The sequence below is a fragment of the Salvelinus namaycush genome, chromosome 29 (genome assembly GCF_016432855.1).
Source record: "Salvelinus namaycush isolate Seneca chromosome 29, SaNama_1.0, whole genome shotgun sequence".
Classification (NCBI taxonomy): Eukaryota; Metazoa; Chordata; class Actinopteri; order Salmoniformes; family Salmonidae; genus Salvelinus; species Salvelinus namaycush.
The window spans coordinates 5,610,771-5,632,925 of NC_052335.1; the positions used below are offsets into that span (position 1 = coordinate 5,610,771).

Genomic DNA, 22,155 nt, shown 5'->3' on the forward strand with positions numbered 1-22,155 from the left:
AGCTGTTATCGTGACTGTTGTATACATTCCACCTCAGGACAAGAAAAATAACAAGCTGGCACTTAGCGAACTGTACAAAGCTATGAACAAGCAGGACAACTTACATCCAGAGGCTGTGATTTGAAATATTCGTCATTAAGACATGTGATTCCCAACTTCCATCAACACGTCTCCCTCGCCACTAAGGGCGATAAAGTCCGAGACCACTGTTATTCTACCCACAATCAAGCATAGAAGGCCCACCCTCGTCTTACATTTGGCAAATCAGATCATTACTCCATACTCCTGTCTCCTGTTTAAAAGCAGAAGCTCAAACAGGAAGTACCCGTGACTCGCTCCGTTGAGAAATGGTCACCAGAATCGGAGATTATGCACCAGGACTGCTTTGCTAGCGTTGATTGGAATATGTTTCAAAGACTCCACCAATAACATCAACGAGCTAACCACCTCCGTCACCGGCTTCATTACGAAACGAAGAAGGCGCGACAGCACCTCTTCCCTCTCAGGAGGTTGAAAAAGTTTGGCATGGGCCCTCAAATACTCAAAAAGTTATACAGCTGTACCATTGAGAGCATCTTGACTGGCTGCATCACTGCTTGGTATGGCAATAGCACAGCCCTTGATCATATGGCGGCACAGAGGGTGGTGCGGACAGCCCAATACATCACTGGGGCCTAGCTCCCTGCCATCCAGGACCTCTATATCAGGCGGTGTGAAAGGCAAGCCCAAAAATCGTTACAAAGACTCCAGCCACCCAAGCCATAGACTGTCCCCTCTGCTTCCGCATGGCAAGCAGTACCGGTGCATCAAGTCTGACACCAACAGGCTCCTGAACAGCTTCTATCCCCAAGCCATAAGACTGCTAAATAGCTAAAAAAAATGGCTACCCGGACTATCTGAGTTGACCCTTGTATTTTATTTTATTTGTATTTTTGCACTTTCTCTATGCACACTCACAAGGTTCTCCACACTCACACACACTGACACTCTAACACACACACAAATACTCACGCTATCATTTGCTCACACACACATAATATGCACATACATTTATAATGACTCTACACATACATACCCACTCATATACAATCGTCATATATGCGGCTGCTACTGTTTATCGTATACTATTCAATTATTATTATTTTTTTTAAACCCACTAAAAATGAACACCCATCAAAATAAAGTCCTCTTTCTTCTCGTTCTTGTAATGTAAGTGTTGAAACGTTAAATCCCCGACGAAGCTTTAGCGCTGTTATAGATCCAACGGTAGGACAATGTATTCCATTGAGCCCATTTCAGCCATTACCGGGGTGTATTTGACAGGTCATTACAGACATTTCCGCGGTAGTAGCGTCAGCGGGGAAAAAACATCAGCGTATGAAGAGTATGAAAGAGTCGCAGAAGTAAAATGAAAGCAATCAATACGGCACGACTTAAGTGACAATTGGATTTTGCGCCCCTCGAACACAGGAAATAGAAGGCCGAAAAAAACACATCTCAGGTGGGCAGGGCATACGCGTTGCTAGAAACATGCGTATGAATGGCGTTTATAAACACCACGTTTATACATCACAATATTCAATATATTACTTATTCTTTTCAGAAATGGCGCACGCAGATATTTCGTGTGAAATTTACGCAACGTTTATAAATGAAACCCCTGGCCCGAGAGCAGAGATATTAGCCTGGACTAATCTGTGCTTTAGCCAACTCTTGTGACTCTTGTGACTATTGTAACGACGCAACAACAAACAAACACATACCATTTCTCTTTTTCAAAATGGCTGCCTTTTTAGAATTGTATTTCTGTTTGTTAGATGTAGGATGTGTCATCTCCTCCCGGGAGACTAGGGCAGCCCAGAAAAGACCCCAGGCCTAGCGGTGCTGTGTGTGTGTGTTTACTGTGTTCCTCTGATGTGATGTGATCCAGGCCACAGCTGAAACCACTCTGACCCGTTCCCCCTGACCTCTCTGGGGAAATGCTCTACTACCAGCCCCAGGACCCATGAGTCATGCTAGGCCTATATTAGATACTCACCACATAGAGGCTAGTGGGATTTACAGATCACATCAAAGACAAGCATATGGCTGTATCCCTTAAGTGCATAATACAGACCTTTAAACCAAGAATTGTTTGCAGGCAAACACTGATGTTTGGCTATGAACAGCCGTGGATGGAGGAGGCCCCCCACAATGAATCAATAGTAATGTCTTAAATAAAATCCCAAATCTCTCTGTCTCGAGGAGGTTCTCCAGGAGTTTTTCAATGAGTTAATCACTGTCACAAACTTCCTGATCCACTGGCCTACACACAGAGACGAGGAGATCAATTAGGGCTCTCTAGTAGGCGCATCCCAGTGTTATCTTCTTCTCACCGCTTTGAGAGAGACAGGAGCTCACTCTGGTTTCATTTCACACACACACGCACGCACGGACGAACAAACACACACATGCAAGTACGCGTGCACACTCACACGGCCAGATAGACCACTCACCATGCCTTAATTACACACGGACAGTCATTAATCTAAGTCCAAGTCCTGTCAGAAAGTTAACTTCACTTGTTCTTCCTTTAACTCTCTCTCTGTCTTTCACACACACACGCACACACACACACACACACACACACACGCACGCACACACGCACGCACGCACGCACGCACACACACACACACACGCACACATACCTTCAGTCTCCCAAGGTCAGTCACTAGGCGATATAGGAGAATATATCAAAACCAATTGAACCAGACATGAGTTATACCTGAGTAGGGTTTAGTTGAATATACATTGGTGCATATTGAAATCTATATGTCTATGTGTCAAGATAAGTTATGGGAGGGAGGAATGGAAGGTGAATACAGTACAGTGCAATAGACCCACATAGTCAATTTGTGATTTCAGAAAGCTTCAGCTCTGTCTCATTGTCTTGCCTATCTTCCTCTCCTTGTCTCATTGGTGTTCAGGCTACTGACAGTAGAAAGCTATGGATACCATATCACTTTGACTTTCACAATACCTTGCTGTGCCACATGGTGTCCTCCTAACTAGGGCCAGTGAGCATATGGGTAGATACAGTAGTTCCTCAATGTATTTTCTACGGTGTAACAGGGGAGTCACAGGGACAGGCTAAAACTAACCACCAGGGGGTGCAGTAGACCCATACAATGAATCCCCCACCGCTGATTAGGTCAACTGAATGCACAGTCACAATGAGACCGAAGAATGATCCACCTCCGATGTAGACGTGCTTCTACACCTGCATTGCTTGCTGTTTGGGGTTTTAGGCTGGGTTTCTGTACAGCACTTTGAGATATCGGCTGATGTAAGAAGGGCTATATAAATACATTTGATTTGATTTGATTTGATTTAGACACAGAGTGTGTGTGTGTGAGTGTGTCAAATCTCTCTCTGACCGTGACTCCGACGGCTCTGAGATTTAGAGACTGTGTCTGTGAATGACAGGAATGAGAGACGAACACAGAGCGAGAGAATGAGGAGGTGGAGGAGAGGATGGAGCTAAAGAAAGATAAAGAGAGGCTTAAATCAATGCCATCCACTTCAGCCTCTATGACTGCCAAGAAATACAGATGCTCTCTCTGTCTAGGAGTGTGTGTGTGTGTGTGTGTGTGTGTGTGTGTGTGTGTGTGTGTGTGTGTGTGTGTGCGTGCGTGCGTGCGTGCGTGCGCAAGTACAAAGATAAACCGAATCCGGAGTACAATCAAATTGACATGCAGATAATAGACACCGGAAAAGGATATAATAAAAGAAGTGACCTTTCAACAACCAACACTGGGCAAACTATTATTCATTAGTCATTCATTATTGAAGCAAAGTAATACAGTCATGCAGTTCATTGACAGATAGATCATAAGAAGTCCGGGGTACTTTCAACTGAACACTCTGAGTACTATCCATTCTCAGTGGAGGAAGTTGGTTTGGAGAGAATCCAGTGCCATTAACACCTCCAGTGTCTTGGTGCTCTGTGTAACGTGTGAACTCTTTAATCCTACACTTCGCTGTTCAAATAGTCGTTTTGGCACCTGACTCCCTCCCTCCCTCCCTCCCTCCCTCCCTCCCTCCCTCCCTCCCTCCCTCCCTCCCTCCCTCCCGGTCCCATCCGGTTTAAGGGCAGAAATCATAGCACCTGAACACTGCTCCTATACCAAAATAACTCTGTCATGCTTGCACCAAACGTCACACTTCTCCTAAACAGCACTTCTAATTCATCGATTTCAGTCAGACACCGTAAGGTGACAGTTAACCACCACATAAGCCCGTGAAAACACCGTGGATGAACATAAATACTTCCACCCTCCAAATAGCTGACCCCAGTAGAGAACACATCAACACACTGCATCGTGTGACCCACACATCTCACAGCAAGGGAAACAACACGTTTGAAGACCCTAAACTCCGACTTAACATAACAACACGCACCCGACACTTCAGTTTGCTGACAGAGAAACTCCCCCATGAAATAAATAACATATTAAACCTTTAACAGCGTTACAACGACTCAGCCTTGTTGACACAACTTGAACAGTCATAATACTCCACCTGTGAGAGTGTACGAATCGTTTCTCGGTGGGACTCCAGTGTTGTAGCTCTCTCTCTCTCACACATTGACACTGGTAGTCCCTGTCTCTCTTCCTGTCTTTTCCTCTGGCCCAGCCAACGCTTTCCCCTCTCATCTGTGGTCTGTGCCTGGGCCTCTAGGCCCTCCTTATACCCACCCCCATCCACCCCCACCATAACTCACTCTGCCCAGCTGCAACTCCTGGAACCCAGCACGCCCTACACTCTCACATGCCAGCATGCACACACACACGCACACACACACACGCACACACGCACACACACTATCCAGATCTGTTTCCCCCGTCACATGCCAGGGGATTGGCACGGTGCAGTGACGTCCTGTTGTCAATGACCCTGTCACTGAGCCACTGACATTTCCAGTAGCCAACCCAACACACACACACCCCAATCTCTCACAGTAGTATTATTGTGCACACACTTCTCAATGGGCTATATGCCTTCACTGGACCATATTGTTTTCAGTGTACCAGTCTCTCACACACACACTGACCTACTGCTCTACTCTTGCTAAGTCTATAGCATAGTCCTTGTGACTGATCTACTTTAAGTCTATACCATGCTAGTCTCTCTATCTCAGCCCAGTTGTAAATCTCAGAATGCTACCATCAGCCAGTGTATAGTCACACTGACCTTGTCCCGTCCCAGTCTATCTCCCCCAGTAACATTTACAGTTTCTCACTGTCTTACTGTAAACCAGGGACACAGCTGAGGATATAGAACCCCCCCACACCCACCCCCACCTCATCTCCATAAACACACACACTGTCCCTGTGTTACTACCCTTCAGGGTCAATTATCGCCAGTACTTCACAGGATCTGGCACCATGAGGGTGTCAAGCTAACGTGCTGCATGAACCTCACACCGACATTAACCCTCTCACTGCCAGAGTATACAATGCTGTCAAACGGGAGAAATTGACGATAGGCAAACATTGGGTAGCTTTTTGAAAAGAGAAGAGGGAAAAGAACATATCCAATAATATTTATAATACAACAAAAAACCCCGACTGACCTTAATATTACGAAGCATGGTAATAAAGTATTCCTCTGAAGAAGGGGATTGGTGGTGGGCTCAAGAATAAAAAAACATCTCACCACCATCGGTAATCCAATGGCTAGCTCTATCTCTCTAACCCAAAGGCAGCTACTGTAGCTCACTCTCTCCCTCAGGGCCACAGAGATGTTTTAGACATGGAAATGCTGTTAGCGCTTTGCGTTCGCCTACTTCTGGGGGATGGGGGTCAGATGAGAAGAGGGGTAAGAATAAAGAATAAAGGTAGTGATATGGAGCACTTCCATCTGGGAGAGAGGAGAGAGTGCATACAGACCCAAACCTTCTGAAGGAGAGAAAGTGGGGAGGGGGGGGGGGGGGGGGGGGGGGGGGGCAGAGCGGAGGAGAGGGGGTAGGGGAGAACAGATGGGAAGAAGGGAAGTAGGGTAGAAAGGAGAGGAGAGAATGAAGGGAAAAAAGGGAAGGGGGAGATTGAAGGGGAGAAAATGAATAAACTATGAGTGCCAGCCAGAGGGCGATGTTGGGAGTTATTTGAGCAACAATGACCGCACCAACCTTCCTAACCCTACCAAAACACACACACGTCACACTGACCTTTTCCTCTGTCCCCTTTACAGTACCCAATGAAAATGCTAGGAGACTGCCAGGCAAAGGAACACACACACAGATACACACACATACACACATACACACACACACACATACACACACACATACATCTCGACACAGTGCTGGGGGGGCCTGCCAGCCAGAGGTAGAGTAGCATCACTCATGTGTCATTACAACAAAGAGAGAGGGACATCAGACCAACACAGAGAGATAAATATAGCACAACCCACCCTGTGACTCAGCCATACACACACTCGTGCACACACTCGGGCGCACACACACACACACACACACACACACACACACACACACACACACACACACACACACACACACTCGCGCACACACACACACTCGCGCACACACACACACTCGCGCACACACACACACACTCGCGCACACACTCGCGCGCACACACACACACACACACACACACACACACACACACACACACACACACACACACACACACACACACACACACACACACACACACACACACACACACACGCACACAGGCACACAAACACACACATATATGGATGCACATGCCTCTAATGAGACCAACAAAGACAGGAGAGATGAGAAAGAGGAGGGAGGAGAGGAGGAAAGAGAAAGGGAAAGCAACAATATTGTTGTTTGGTTCGCTACAATCGCTGATACCTTCGCCTTTGCTCTCAAAAACAGAGAAACACGATGCAAATCACGGAATCAATCATTTATATACCACTTATGAACTATTTATAAGCCATTCATAAAACATGAAGAGAGCCTACTGTTCATCTTCAAATAGGAAAATATAATCATTCCGTATCGTCCCTTCACGACCCAGAGACTGCACATCATATGTCATTCATTTATGTGGAGAGAAACATTGATGAGTTACCAGATGAGAGGAGCTGAAGTGTGTGTGTGTGCGGGTTTGTGTGTATGCGAGCTGGAGCTGAGTAATGGGACTGGCTCAGGCCAGTCGGTTAGTTAGTTAGTTGTTGGCTGAGCAGGGAAGGTTCTGGGGAAGGACAGAGAGGGTTCTGAAAAACATGCAAAACCCTTATGACCTGTTTCCCTTCCGGTTCTGTATCAAACCTGGGTTCAAATACTATTTGAAATCTTTCAAATACTTTTACCACTTGCTTTAGCCTGCTTGGAAGGCTAGGTGGGTGGGGTTTACACTTTCTAGGCTTTTCTATTGGTTTCATGGCAACAGTCAAGCTCAATCAAGCACCGTTGCAGTATTAAAAAATAATTTCAAATAGTATTTGAACCCATGTCAGCTCTGTATAGCAGGCCATGGTAGCACGCACTTCACATCCATATCAGCACATCAATGCTAGCACTCGGAAATAAATACTATATACAAATAAAAAATAAAACAACATTCTGCTATGGTTACAGAATAGTGACTTTTCGGGGTCATGCGTATGATTGAAAATAAGAACTAGCAAAAATATGTAATATGTACTATGCCCCTCCCCTACCACAACCTTAACACACTACCTCCGACTGAATGCATGTGGCCAGGTAGTGCCGGAAAGATGTAGTAAAAGGAAACAGAGGTTTGTGGTTGTGATAGTGTGTGACCGAAAAAGGAAGAGAAAAGAGAAGAACAGAAAAGGGAATTGAAGGGTGGTAGAAGTCATACTTTTCGCAAGGGTGTTTCGGCCGACCGGATTTTCTTGGGAGATATCTGTGAAGAGAGTAAGATAATTAAAGTCTTGTTTCCCCCTCTTCAGAGATATCTCCAATGGCAACAGTGCTGTTCTAGAAAGATCAAGTTTCACAAGAAACGTTTTTGTGTACTTGCTGCCGCTGTCTAAAAACCTTTATTAAGCTAGTGGTAGAAAGTCAATTGAGGTTAGAGGTTAGACAGGAAGTATTTAACTATATATCTGATGTCATATCCTGTGATGTCATGTCCTCTTGTTCCTATTCTCCCGAATGCCCCGTGGCTCCTCATAAACTAGCCTAGCTTAGCGGCTAACGCTGAAGATAATAACCTATGTCCCATTGCTTTAAACAAGCCACCGCTACAAATGTAGCTAGCGTTGCGCAGTAGACCACTGTTAAATAGGGAGCATTTCAATACTGGTCAATTGAGAACTAGTACAGCTAACTAAGAAAGTTGCTGCTTTTTTTCTTTATCTAAGATGATGGTCTACTGCTGTAAGAATATTTCGATGAAACGTCCTTGAATGTCTCTGTTTGTGACGTGCCAGCTCACCATCACTGTAAGTCTGATGTGACATCTAACTAAGTGCTTCTCTTTAAGGATTATTTGCACTGTTGTTGACAATCACGAACGATTCATTTGTTTTTCCATTTGAGCAGTGGCAGCTATTCAGTTTGATTGTTAAATATCAAAACAGTTGCTGAAACGATAAAGTGGTCTGTCCGTGTCGTGTGCGTCGTTGGCTTGTGTCAGTTCATTGCACAGCGTGTAATAACAGTAAATAAAAGCAGGTGTGGTGACACAGAGGACACAGGGTGTGAGGGTCGAGAGCCACACATGCAGTATGAAGGGGACACCACAGACAGGGAGTAGGACTGACACTACCACTGGCTGGGACCCCTAGGTACAACGACAGCTAACAGCCTGGGCATAATGGATAGAATCCCCTCAGAAGCCACTCTGATGCTTCCTAAAGGAGTAGAGTATTTTAAACAAGCACTACAACTTCAAGGGCTGCTTCGACATAAACACGCATAGGCTATAGCGCGATGGTGGAATGCATCTGACTGTTGAAGATTCAACGCGTCTATGTTATTAATTGTATCTGCCCCTATCGGAAAAAAAACGACAATATAAATAATCATTGAACAACAACACAGCATTGGGAGACACTCAGAAGAGGCAGGGACAAGGAGGAACACAGTCACAGAGGTGGAGGAAACATGGGCAATTCATCTCACAGTGTCATCTGCAAAGAGATTGTATTGTTTTGTCAAGCAGAATGATGGGATATTGCATTTCGCTGAACCATTACTAGTTACCCCAGCTGACAATTCGAGGGAGAGAGAACGTTTTTGTTACCCGTAATGTTCCCCTAATGTTTGTTTCCAGTTTTCCATTAGTTAGGGGAACATTCTAGCCACGTTAGCAAAAACCTTCTGAGAACCTTTTTTGCATGTTTCGTGTTAAAGTTAGGAGAATATTCCCCTCAATGTCAAGTAGAACTTATCTAGAACGTGGTTACCCTGTTCTCAGAATATACCGCATTAACGTTCAAGACACTTTTCATGGGACGTTGCAAGAACATTCCCATGTCCAGTTTTCGGAGGTTTGGGAGAATATTCCAACAACGTCACATCAAACATACACAGAACATGGTTGCCATGTTCTCGCGACCTCTTGGTTCCCAGCATTCAGATATTCCTGCCACGCCACCATGTCTCTATCAGTTCTCACTTTATTTGACTATTCTGTCACCGTTGATCTGATTTGCTTATTTCGACAATTTAAGGACTTTCTGTGTAGTTGTCTAATGTCAGTGGGGCATATTAACCTGTTTTAAGGATGCTCCTGAATCACTATGATCAATAAAAGTGACTAGTGTACTTTTAACAGAGCTGAGGTTCACTTCAAAGTGCACTCACCCTATTGCTTATACCTATCAAGTTGTTTCAGATCTACATAAATGCCTAGGGTGGGGGGGTTAGGAGTTCATCTGGACAGGGCCTAACTATACTGGTCCAATAAACACAAGCCCTAAAGATACTGTATACGTTATTGGGAGAGTGGTTAGGGTGTTTGTCATTGGTCCTGGTGGCCTGGGTTTGAGACCCGCTTAGGAGATTCACCCTACTCCTACTTCCTTTGCAACATACAGTATGTTAATGTCATTATTTGGCAACAGTTACAACACCGATCTAATTCAAATGTGTTTTTGCATTGAAAGCTAAGCACCTCAAAGAGAATGCTCTCTGTCTTCTTGAAATCCACACCATGTATACCATGTAGAACAATGTGTCCCTTGATAAGGAATCACATCAGCTCTCGTCATTGCCTTTCTATCTGGAATGGTCCTGACTTGTAGCCGGTACATGGCCCAGGTGGTAGTGTTGCTTCTGATAGAAACAATCTGTGTACCCAGAACATGGTTATCATATTCTCAGAATGTCATCAATGTGTATATTTACAGTAGCGTGTCTGTACTTTCTCGTGTACATTCTCACGTTTGCCATTTAAGCAATGATGACGCCAGTTATACCAAAACAGTACAGAACATAGAGTTCCATCTCAAAGTTTTAATGTGTAAAAATAGACAAATTCCAACAGGATCACTTCAGACCAGTGTTGGGGTAATAATTACTAACAGTTACTTTTATGAGTAACAGAGTTATATAACAAGTAACTGTCTTCAAATATTGTAATATTATTAGTTACTTTTTCAAGTAACCTGTATATTACTTTCAGAAGGATATATCTACTGGCATGTTAAATATATTTCTTAAAGCCTTGTCCTCATGCTAATGGAATTCATTCTATAGGTTTACCCGTTTCCAATAGCCTATCGTAAAGTTTAAAACAGAAGAAAGACGGCAGCTGGGTTGTCAACCCGCTTAATCTGTTCCTCGTGGAAACGCTCCCATTATTTTGAGTTATCCCGAGGAGAAAGAGAACAACATTTTAGTCAAATGAACAACTCTGCAAAGGCAGCATTGATCTCTTTGTCCAGAAACACCACATCAAACCTGAAGAAGCATCTGGAGGTCGTGCACAAAGGCACAAAGCTGGTAGCCAGTTCCAGAGATGCGTGAAAGAGGAGAAATCTATAAACCATTATGATAATAAAGAAAGATGCAAAGATGATATTTCCAAGTGCTCTAATGAAATATCCATATAAACAATTGGAATGGTTGATAAATGCATTTCAAAAGGGCAATAATGACATTAACGTGTTTTGCTAAGAACGTGAGAGTAGGGGGACTCCGGTAGAGGGTCTCGAACCCAGGCCAACAGCACCAATGAAAAATGCCCTAACCACTATCCCTATAAGGAATATCACTGCACCATGTAATTATTGGGCAAGTACAGTTAGGCCTTGTCAAGATGAAACCCTAACCCCTCCTCCATAGGCATTTGTGAAGATCTTAAACAACTTGATAGGCGTAAGCAATAGGGTGAATGCACTTTGAAGTGAATCTCAACTCTGTTAAAAGTACACTCAATCAAAGATGGCATTGATCATAGTGATTCAGGGGTATCATTAAAGTAGGTGAATATGTCCCTCCAACATTAGACAACTAGACAGAAAGCCCTTCAATAAGTTAAAAAAAGCGAGAATAGTCAGATTAACTGATACATGACATGGCCATGGTGGCATAGCAGGAAGATAGGAGCAACGTGGACCAAGAGGTTGTAAGTTCAAATCCCAGGTGAGGACATGTTGAATAATAACTACTGTATAAATGAACATGTACTGTATGTTCAAGGCACTGTGTGTGAGTATCTTTGACAGACAAAGTGCTATGAATGGGTAAATCAGGGCCTTGATTGGCTCAGTAATGAGATGTTATCAATTGATGAAATATTCTCCTAATAATTTATATTCTGGGAACATGGCAACCGTGTTTGGTGGGACATTGATGGAATATTCTCCTAATCCACAGAAAGCTGGATACGTGAATGTTTAACTTTTACATGTCTAGAACAGGAATAGCTTATGTTCCGAGAACATGACAACCATGTTCTGTGTATGTTTGGTGGGATGTTGATGGAATATTCTCCTAACCCACAGAAAACTGGACACAAACGTTCTTGCAACGTTCTCGTTAAACGTGTCTAGAACATAATAACCACGTTCTGGGTACGTTTTATTTGACATAAAGGGAATGGTCTCTTGCAAACATTCCTTGCACAGCACGGGAACATTCCTATGAAACAAGTTAGTTAATGACCTAATGAGACTAAGTTCTCTAAAGTTGTGGGAACGTTTGTTGTTAGCTGGGATGGCAGCGCTTTTGATATCTTCACGTTTGGCAACAATCTTGGCCAAAGATAACTTTGTCTTTCAGGACCATCCAATCGTCACCTTAAGTGTTGTAAGTGTATGTAAGTGACTGGAAGTAATAGACACTCCCAGGATCAATAATGGAAAGACGAAGGATGTAACAGTCAATCCGTTAATAGATTAGTATTCCTGGATAGCTCAGGTACTATCAGAAGTTCTACTTCTCCTTACAAGGTCTATGGCTTCTTAGAGTCTTGAGGAAGTGTGTACTCATGTCGTTGAAGAATTGCCCATCTTCCCTCCATATAAAGACAACATAACAGCTCATAACAGGTGAAAGGAGCCAGACTGGTGCTCAAAGACACTGGGTGTGTATAGATAGGTACAGTAGAGACACACACACACACACACACACACACACACACACACACACACACACACACACACACACACACACACACACACACACACACACACACACACACACACAGACACAGACACAGACAGACAGAGAATAAAATGGAGATGTAGAGAGAGAATCCCAGAGAAAGAAAAAAAGAAAGACAGAAAGAAAGGGATCTGAGAATACAGACAGACTGAGTAGCACCATTTGTCCACCGGTACTCTACCTTCATAGGAGCCAGCTGTATGGGTGTGATATAGGAGGGGTCTACCATGGGCTTGGGTCTGTTGGCTGTGTCTGCCAGGAGACTCTGCCATTGCTGGGGCAGACCTGTGAACTTCTGCTCCCGCTCGTCGAAACCAGTGTGGACCCGGTGCTCGAAGTTAGACGGAGCCGAAATCTCTAGCCTCTTCTTCTTTTTCCCAAACATGCTGGAAAACCCGGACAAACCTGGGGGAAAAAAGCAAGAGATTTTAGAAAAATCTTGGGAATCCCAATAAACAGACATAGCGGTCCAAACACACTAATACATACATGTGTGTATATGTATATACAGGTAACTGCCAAAATAAAGAAAACACCAGCATACAGTAAAGTTTCTTAATAGGGCGTATTGCCACCATGAGCCACCCGAATAGCTTCAATACGCCTTGGCATAGATTCTACAAGTGTCTTGATTCGACAGCATCATTCCACGAGAAATTCCATCATTTGGTTGATTGTGATTGACACGCACACACACACACACACACACACACACACACACACACACACACACACACACACACACACACACACACACACACACACACAGTTATTAGGACACAGGCTAGTCAAGATATCTCCCATTTCAACACTTATAGCATCATTGACCTGTACTTTATGCTCCTTTATGCATTATGCAGTGGGGTAACTAGCTGTAGAAACAGGTTAAGTGCATGTGGGAGAGAGAATCAATGTTATAGCCTAGTTTATGCAGTACAATAAAATGCCCTCCATTATCCACACCCACACTGTATGAGGGCGCGCACACACACACACACACACACACACACACACACACACACACACACACACACACACACACACACACACACACACACACACACACACACACACTGTACGAGAGCACACACACACTGTATGAGGGCACACATGCACACACACACACACACACACACACACACACACACACACACACACACACACACACACACACACACACACACACACACACACACACACACACACACACACACACACACACACACAACACTGTACGAGAGCACACTGTATGAGGGCACACATGCACACACACACACTTCACATACCAATTAAGAAAAGATTAGTTGGCATGTCATTTGCTGATGGTCTGCTGTTTATTCAAACCACTATGGTGTTGAAAACTTGTCATCGTGATTCAGCTGCGAGATGAAGACTGGCTTTCCCAAAGCTTGTTTCATAATACTATTCATGTTGATGGGCTTCGTGGATGGAGCGGAAATGGAGCAAGAGATTTTAACCGTTTAACACTACTTATGATTCACTGGCACTTTGATGGAAAATCACTTATTTCTCCAAATCCACGTCATCCTTGTGTTTGTGGAAGAGGATAGTTCTCCACGCACATACGTACACACGCACGCACACACATGGACAGATAGATAGATCCACCATGTCGTCATCCACCATGTCGTCATCGCTCTGTTGGTTTGGTCTGAAAGGAGCGTATTGTATCCCTGTCTTCCTGTCTCTCTCCCCTGTAGGAACATTGTCTTCTAGTGGAAACAAACGTTTTCCCTGTCTGTCCGTATCACCGGTCCGGACCTCCGCCGTGCCAGCCAGATCCAGCAACACACACAGACCAGCCCTGCCAGGCCAGCTGCAGTAGCCACGGTGAGTGGACAGAGGGACAGGACAGATGGTTAGAGAGACAAGCTATGGAGAGGAATAGGCTAGTGAATTAGTGTTGGTGCCTTCAAAGAAGCCCTGTCTAAGTAAATATGAAGATTTATCTGACTCTGAGCACCTGGGAACCAGCCCCATGAGCCCCAAATACCCCAATAAAGTAGCTCTGGCCAGTGACAGTGCCTGATTAAAAAACAAAAACAAAGTGAGGACCCCAGAAGTAGCGCCAACAGGTGCCCAATCTAGAGCTGATAGAATGATTAATGGAGTCTTTCTCATTCAATCTGCTTACACTCCCTCAGGAAAGACGTTAGGCTGATTTAGGGAGGGAGGGAGGGAAGAAGAAAGGAAAGGAGGGAGGATATGAGTAGAAAGGGAGGAGGGTGGTGTGGTTAGGAGGTGAAAGAGATGGAATGATGAGAGGAGGGCAGTGTTGGGGAGTAGTGCTATTTATTTAACTACATTTTCAACTATTTATTTAACTACATTTCAGTGGCTTGGTGGTCGTTGAACTAAATTCAAATCTAGTTAGTGTTTTCAGTTAATTTTTTTTTTTGCCATGTAGTGGTGCAGCTAACTACTGGAACTACACACTACTTTTTTTGCAAAACTAAAATATGGGTGAAGTTTGCAAGTTTGCTCACATGAGAATAGGCTAAATTACACATTCTGTTATCCATATGACGCCAACGTGATCTGTTCTTCCAATTTGTTGTCCATGACATTTCAGATTTACATATGCACATTTTTAACTAAGTAGTTTGTTTTTTGTTGTTAAGTAAACAATATTTTTTGCTTTAGTGAGCACACGAGGGGTGTAGGGCTGGGACCCGCTTTTGGCCCCAGCTGGTGGCTAAATGACTCAGTACAGGGTGTGGCAAATAGTCACAGAGACTTAATTGACTGCAGCTGCACACCTTAGACACCTGGCTGCAATTAGGGCTGCAGCAGCAGTATATAGACCATGCAGTGGCATGCACAAGGGGGAGAGAGGCCAATGAGGCCAGTGTGTGGCCGATTGTGGGTGGCCTTGAGGTGGGGGTAAGAAGAAGAAGAAGAAGAAGAAGAAGAAGAAGAAGAAGAAGAAGAAGAAGAAGAAGAAGAAGAAGAAGAAGAAGAAGAAGAACAGGAAAAAAAGTAGAGCAAATTATAAGTAAATATGGAATGCTATTCTGGAAGATCTCATAAAGGAGAAGATGGCGGACAGGAAAGAAATGAGAAAAGTGGAACATGTTTTGAGTGAATATGGAGTGGTGGATCACACATAACTTTTAGAAGAGCTACAGAAGGAAACTGAAAGTGATGAGAGTGAGGATGAATTAACTGCGGTGGCAGGTGTGGTGAAGACAGCCGAGGTTGAACTTCGTCCCGATGATGAACATGATGATTCTGGCTCAGTGGGAGTGAGATTTTTTTGAGAGAATGGATCCTTGCCTTCAGGCAAATCAATATGTGGTGTCAAGTTGGTTGGAGAAGAGGTTGGGTCGGTGAAAGTGTTGATTTTGTTGTTGTTGCGTTTCTGCCGTCCAGAGGGAGCAAGCACTTCGCACCACACGACTGAGGCCAAGAACTGTGACTTGCTTTCCTCTCCGGAGTAGGGAGCCATCGAAAATAGAGAACTCGAGTGGCGTTGAGGTGGATCAACTGAAGTTGAAGATTCCAGTTGTCTGTGAAGCCCGCCGTTTGGTGTGACTCAGACCCGGTGATGCAGAGTCGTTACCAGATAAAGTCAAGTTAGGATGTGTCTGTTATCCTCTGAGAACTTTATACCTGACTCCAGTACGGTGTTTTAGGTGTCAAGCTTATGGTCATGTGGCAGCAGTGTGTCAGAGTGAGATTCCTAGATGTGAGAAGTGTGCAGGAGCACATGAGACATAGGAATGTGTAGCATCGGTGAGTAGGCTGAGGCCAATAGAGTGATAGTAGTAACATGTGCTTCAGTAAGTTTTTTTGGGGGGGGGGGGGGGGGGGGGGGGGGGCGTTCATGGCCATGGTTGTCAATTTGTACCGCAGGAATTGAATCTAAATCACAGAGGATAAGGATTGATGTTGTGGTGGCAGCTGCAGAGATGTACACTACATGATCAAATGTATGTGGACACCTGCTTGTCTAACATCTCATTCCAAAATCATGGGTATTAATATGGAGTTTGTCCCCCCCTCTTTGCTGCTATAAACAGCCTCCGCTCTTCTGGGAAGGCTTTCCACTAGATGTTGCAACATTGCTGTGGGGACTTGTTAAGCCACAAGAGCATTAGTGGGGTCGGGCACTGATGTTGGGCGACTAGGCCTGGCTCGCAGTCGGCGTTCCAATTCATCCCCAAATGTGTTCGATGTAGTTGAGGTCAGGGCTCTGTGCAGGCCAGTCACATTCTTTCACACCGAGCTCCACCAAACTTTACAGTTGGTACTATGCATTGGGGAAGGTAGCGTTCTCCTGGCATCCGCCAAACCCAGATTTGTCTGTCGGCCTGCCAGATGGTGAAGCGTGATTCATCACTCCAGAGAACGCGTTTCCACTGCTCCAGAGTCCAATGGCGGAGAGCTTTACACCACTCCAGCCGACGCTTGGCATTGTGCATGGTGATCTGAGGCTTGTGTGCGGCTGCTCGGCTACGGAAACCCATTTCACAAAACTCCTGACTAACAGTTCTTGTGCTGACGTTGCTTCCAGAGGCAGTTTGGAACTTGGTAGTGAGTGTTGCAACTGAGGAAAGATGATTTTAACGCGCTTTTGAGCTTGTGTGGCCTACCGCTGAGCTGTTGCTGCAAGACATTTCCACTTCACAATAACCGCACTTATAGTTGACTGGGGCAGCTCTAGCAGAACAGAAATTGAATGTCCTGACTTGTTGAAAAGGTGGCATCCTATGGCGGTGCCACGTTGAAAGTCACTGAGCTCTTCAGTAAGGCCATTCTACTGCCAATGTTTGTCTATGGAGATTGCATGGCTGTGTGCTCGATTTTTATACACCTGTCAGCAACGGGTGTGGCTGAAATGGCTGAATCCACTAATTTGAAGGGGTGTCCACATATTTTTGTATATAGTGTACTTGGGTGTACGGAATATTACAGCAGAATAGTTACAAGATGTTTTGAACGATAGTGTCCCATCCTCCCAGGCTACTGGTCTGGAGTAGTATCTGATAGGGCCAAAGTAGTGGAATAGTGGTGAGGTTGTAATGGGTGCAGGGTTAGTTGGTAGGGCAATTATTATAATTTTTTCAAATTGTAATGAATTCATACTACAGAATAGTAGGCTGATGCAAAGCCAATACAGTAGGTGGCGGCATGCACCTATCTTGTTTGGGGACTGCCATAATACCAAAGAAGAGGGAGAAAGAGCTGGGAGGAGGACCCACTGAAGCTCTGTCATAATTGTTGGACCAGCCAGCACCCTAGTATGCCTAAGGTTGGAAGTTCTCTCTGTCTTGGGGTTAAATATTATCTTCCCCAGCTATTTAAGTTGAGTTATCGCTGTGAAAGGGCCAGTACTTGATTTTAAGGTTTTACATTTGAGTGAACATTCTTTTGGGACCTGAAGATTCCCCTACCTGTCAAACATTTTGAACTGCATTGCCTTGTCTGACTCTTGGTTTTGCACGACCACACATGTGACCCACTCCTCCACGGAGTTGTTACAGTAGCTTAACTTCCAGTGGGAAGTCATTGGTAGCTTGGTAAACCACATTTTCAGAGCAGCTTCCCCAACACCAGAGGAGGGAGGGAGATGGAGTGGCAGTGACACACACACACACACACACACACACACACACACACACACACACACACACACACACACACACACACACACACACACACACACACACACACACGCATTACTAGCATGCCGTTCACGTCTTCCCCAAAATAACCAGCTAACATGCACATTCCTGCATTCTCTGACTCCATCTCCCTCTGCTCCTTATCCATATTTGACCTGCCAATCATCTCCTTACGCACTGCGGACCTGTCAACAAGGCTTTTCCTCATTGGCTGAGTGCCAGTACCACCTCTACTGATTGGCCGGAGGTGTCTGACATTTTACTATTCTTATCCCTAACCACCAGTGTGTCCTTTGGAAAGTGAAACGGCAGCATTCATCCACTCTACATCTATTACATCCGTACTAAAAATAGAGCTGAGTGAATTACCTCAACAAGCAGAAAACTAAAACACTATCTCTGGATATCAGGGACAAACACTGGCTAGCTGCCTTAACTAGACCTGGGGGAGTGGGCCCAGAAGGGTGTGCAGGCTTTCGCTCCAGCCCAGCACTGACACACCTTATTTAACTAATCAAGGGTTTGAGGATTAGTTTAATCGGATGTGTTAGTGCCAGACTGGAACAAAAAGCCTGCACACTCTTTGTTTCCATTCAGGACCAGGGCTGGAGAAGACTGATGCTATACACAGACAGGGAACCTCAACCCCAGCAGCACATTTAGGGGGATTGCATCGGGATTAGGAGCAGGCAGAGAGATGCGAGCCACGGGGCAGTGTGTGTGTGTGATTTGGGAATGGGATTATAGAGGTTAGCAGGGCTTAAGGCCTGATTGTAAGAGAAAGAGGAATACTGGCACAGACTGCTGGACTGCTCGTCTTGGCCACACACACACGCGCACGCGCACACACACGCTCACTCATTTCGCAGGCTTTTAAAAGGGCAACGGCATTCACTGTGCATGGCTGGCTTGAGTACTAACAGTAGATGAAGTAGAAGTGCAGTGCATCGTTTCGAGTGAACAGTATTTAAGCGAGGAGCCCTCTGAGAATTTCCCTGTATGGGAAAACCTTACGGGACTACGTAATGCACGGATTGTCTTGGCAGCCAGACCAGCAACTACTGAGCTATAATTTATGAGCAGATTATAAAGCACTTCATGGAGAATAAGGTTATTACAGCAAAGAGGTACAATGTCACTGGATGAGAAACAGTAGCCTGGTTAATGCCAAGACGATGAAATGTTATCATGGTAAAAGTGTCAGATAGAGTACACGTAATTGTTCCTAAACAATGCGTAGGTAGGTATTGCAAACACACGTGTGCATGTGTGTACCACACCTTCATAACTGACCTGGACTGACCTCCCGTGTAAAAGTGAGTTCTGCTCCACAGATAAATCGTGGTCGTATCTTAGCCATGTTTCTCACCAGAACTGGTAAAAAGGAGTTGTGAGGGCCTTGCATAACCCAGTTCAACGTAAGTGCCAACCTACACAAACATATACAACAACATTACACCCACACACAAACACACACACACACACACATTCCCCAGCATGGCAGATCGTCCTCCACACAGACTAAGAGGGGCAGGGTTCTTGACTCCCAGGCTGATTTGTCTCAAGCCATCTGTCGCCATCTGAGCCATGGCAGGCGTTTCCCTGCACCCAAAACCCAGCCACAACACACACACTTTTGCATGTGTGTGTGTGTGTGTCTCTGCGTGTATGAGAAAGCATGTACAGTGGGGTCTGGAATGATTGGATCCCTTGATAAAGATGAGCACAAAAGACTGTCGAAAATAAATAATACCAAGGCTGAGCTACGTATATTGTATGCAAAATAAAAACTAAAAGAAGACGTTCTTTTATACTTATACAGATTTTGTTTAACACGGAATATCTTTTTATACATATACAGAGCATTCGGAAAGTATTCAGACCTCTTGACTTTTTCCACCTTTTGTTACGTTACAGCCTTATTCGAAAATTGTTAGATTGACAAGAAATCCTCATCAATCTACACAAAATACCCCATACTGCCAAAGCGAAATTTTGTATTTTATTTTGCAAATGTATTAAAAATAAATAACAAAAATACCTTTGCTGTGAGACTCGAAATTGAGCTCAGGTGCATCCTGTTTCCATTGATCATCCTTGAGATGTTTCTACAACTTGATTGGAGTCCACCTGTGGTAAATCCATTGATTGGACATGATTTGGAAAGGAACACACCTGTCTATATAAGGTTCCACAGTTGACATGTCAGAGACAAAACCAAGCCATGAGGCCGAAGGAATTCTCTGTAGAGCACCAAGACAGGATTGTGTCGAGGCACAGATCTGGGGAAGAGTACCAAAAAATGTCTGCATCATTGAAGGTCCCCGAGAATACAGTGGCTTCCATCATTCTTAAATGGAAGAAGTTTTGAACCACCAAGACTCTTCCTAGAGCTGGCCGCCAGGCCAACTGATCAATCGGGGGAGAAGGGCCTTGGACAGGGAGGTGACCAACAACCCGATGGTCGCTCTGATAGAGCTCCAGAGTTCTTCTGTGGAGATGGGACAACCTTCCCAAAGCACAACCATCTCTGCAGCACTCAACCAATCAGACCTTTATGGTAGAGTGGCCAGACGGAAGCCACTCCTCAGTAAAAGACACATGACAGCCCGCTTGGAGTTTGCCAAAAGGCACCTAAAAGACTCTCAGACCATGATTCTCTGGTTTGAAGAAAACAAGATTGAACTCTTTGGCCTGAATGCCAACCGTCACGTCTGGAGGAAACCTGGCACCATCCCTACAATGAAGCTTGGTGCTGGCAGCATCATGCTGTGGGGATGTTTTTCAAAGGCAGGGATTGGGAGACCAGTCAGGATCGAGGGAAAGATGAACGGAGCAAAATACATGGAGATCCTAGATGAAAACCTGCTCCAGAGCGCTCAGGACCTCAGATTGGGGCAAAGGTTCACCTTCCAACAGGACAACGACCCTAAGCACACAGCCAAGACAACCCAGGAGTGAATTCGGGACATGTCTCTGAATGTCGAACATCTCTGGAGAGACCTGAAAATAGCTGTGCAGCAACGCTCCCCATCCAACCTGACAGAGCTTGAGAGGATCTGCAGAGAAGAATGGGAGAAACTCCCCAAATACAGGTGTGCCAAGATTTGAACGTCATACCCAAGAAGACTCAATGCTGTAATTGCTGCCAAAGACACTTCAACAAAGTACTGAGAAAAAGGTACTGAATACATATATAAATGACATTTTTTATTATCTTTCCAAAAAGCCGTTTTTTCTTTCTCATTGTGGCGTATTATTTGTAGATTGATGAGGGGAAAAACTATTGAATCCATTTAAGAATAAAGCTGTAACATAACAAAATGTGGGAAAGTAAAGGTGTCTGAATACTTTCTGAACGCACTGTATAGCATAAATATGCACATGTTTTTGTGTTATTAAGAGCCGCAGTCCCTATTTAGGCACAACAAAGGCGTTACAAATGTATACTCAACCAAAATATAAATGCAACATGCAACAATTTCATTGTTTTGACTGAGTTACAGTTCATATGAGGAAATCAGTCAATTGAAATAAATTCATTAGGCCCTAATCTATGGATTTCACATGACTGGGAATATAAATATGTATCTGTTGGTCACAGATACCTTAAAAAAAAATGGGCCTCATAATTGTCCTCAGGATCTCGTCGCTGTGTTTTTGTGCATTCAAATTGCCATCAATAAAATGCAATTGTGTTTGTTGTCTGCCGATATCATAACCCCACCACCACCATGGGGCACTCTGTTCACAACGTTGACATCAGCAAACCGCTTGCCGACACAACGTCATACACGTGGTCTGCGGATGCCGGTTGGACGTACTGCCAAATTCTCTAAAACGACGTTGGAGGTGGCTTATGGTAGAGAAATGAACATTCAATTC

At 44.6% G+C, this 22,155-nt stretch overlaps 1 protein-coding gene across 1 annotated transcript in view; it reads right to left on the reverse strand.

Annotated features, from left to right (window-relative positions):
* The window catches only part of LOC120024481 (serine/threonine-protein kinase PAK 5-like), a 62,231-nt gene extending 49,224 nt beyond the window's left edge, over positions 1 to 13,007 (reverse strand). Inside the window, exon 1 of the mRNA XM_038968737.1 lies at positions 12,804 to 13,007. Within this exon, the coding sequence (XP_038824665.1) occupies positions 12,804 to 13,007 (204 nt within the window). The remainder of the gene's footprint in view (positions 1 to 12,803) is intronic.
* Positions 13,008 to 22,155: the final 9,148 nt, after the last annotated feature.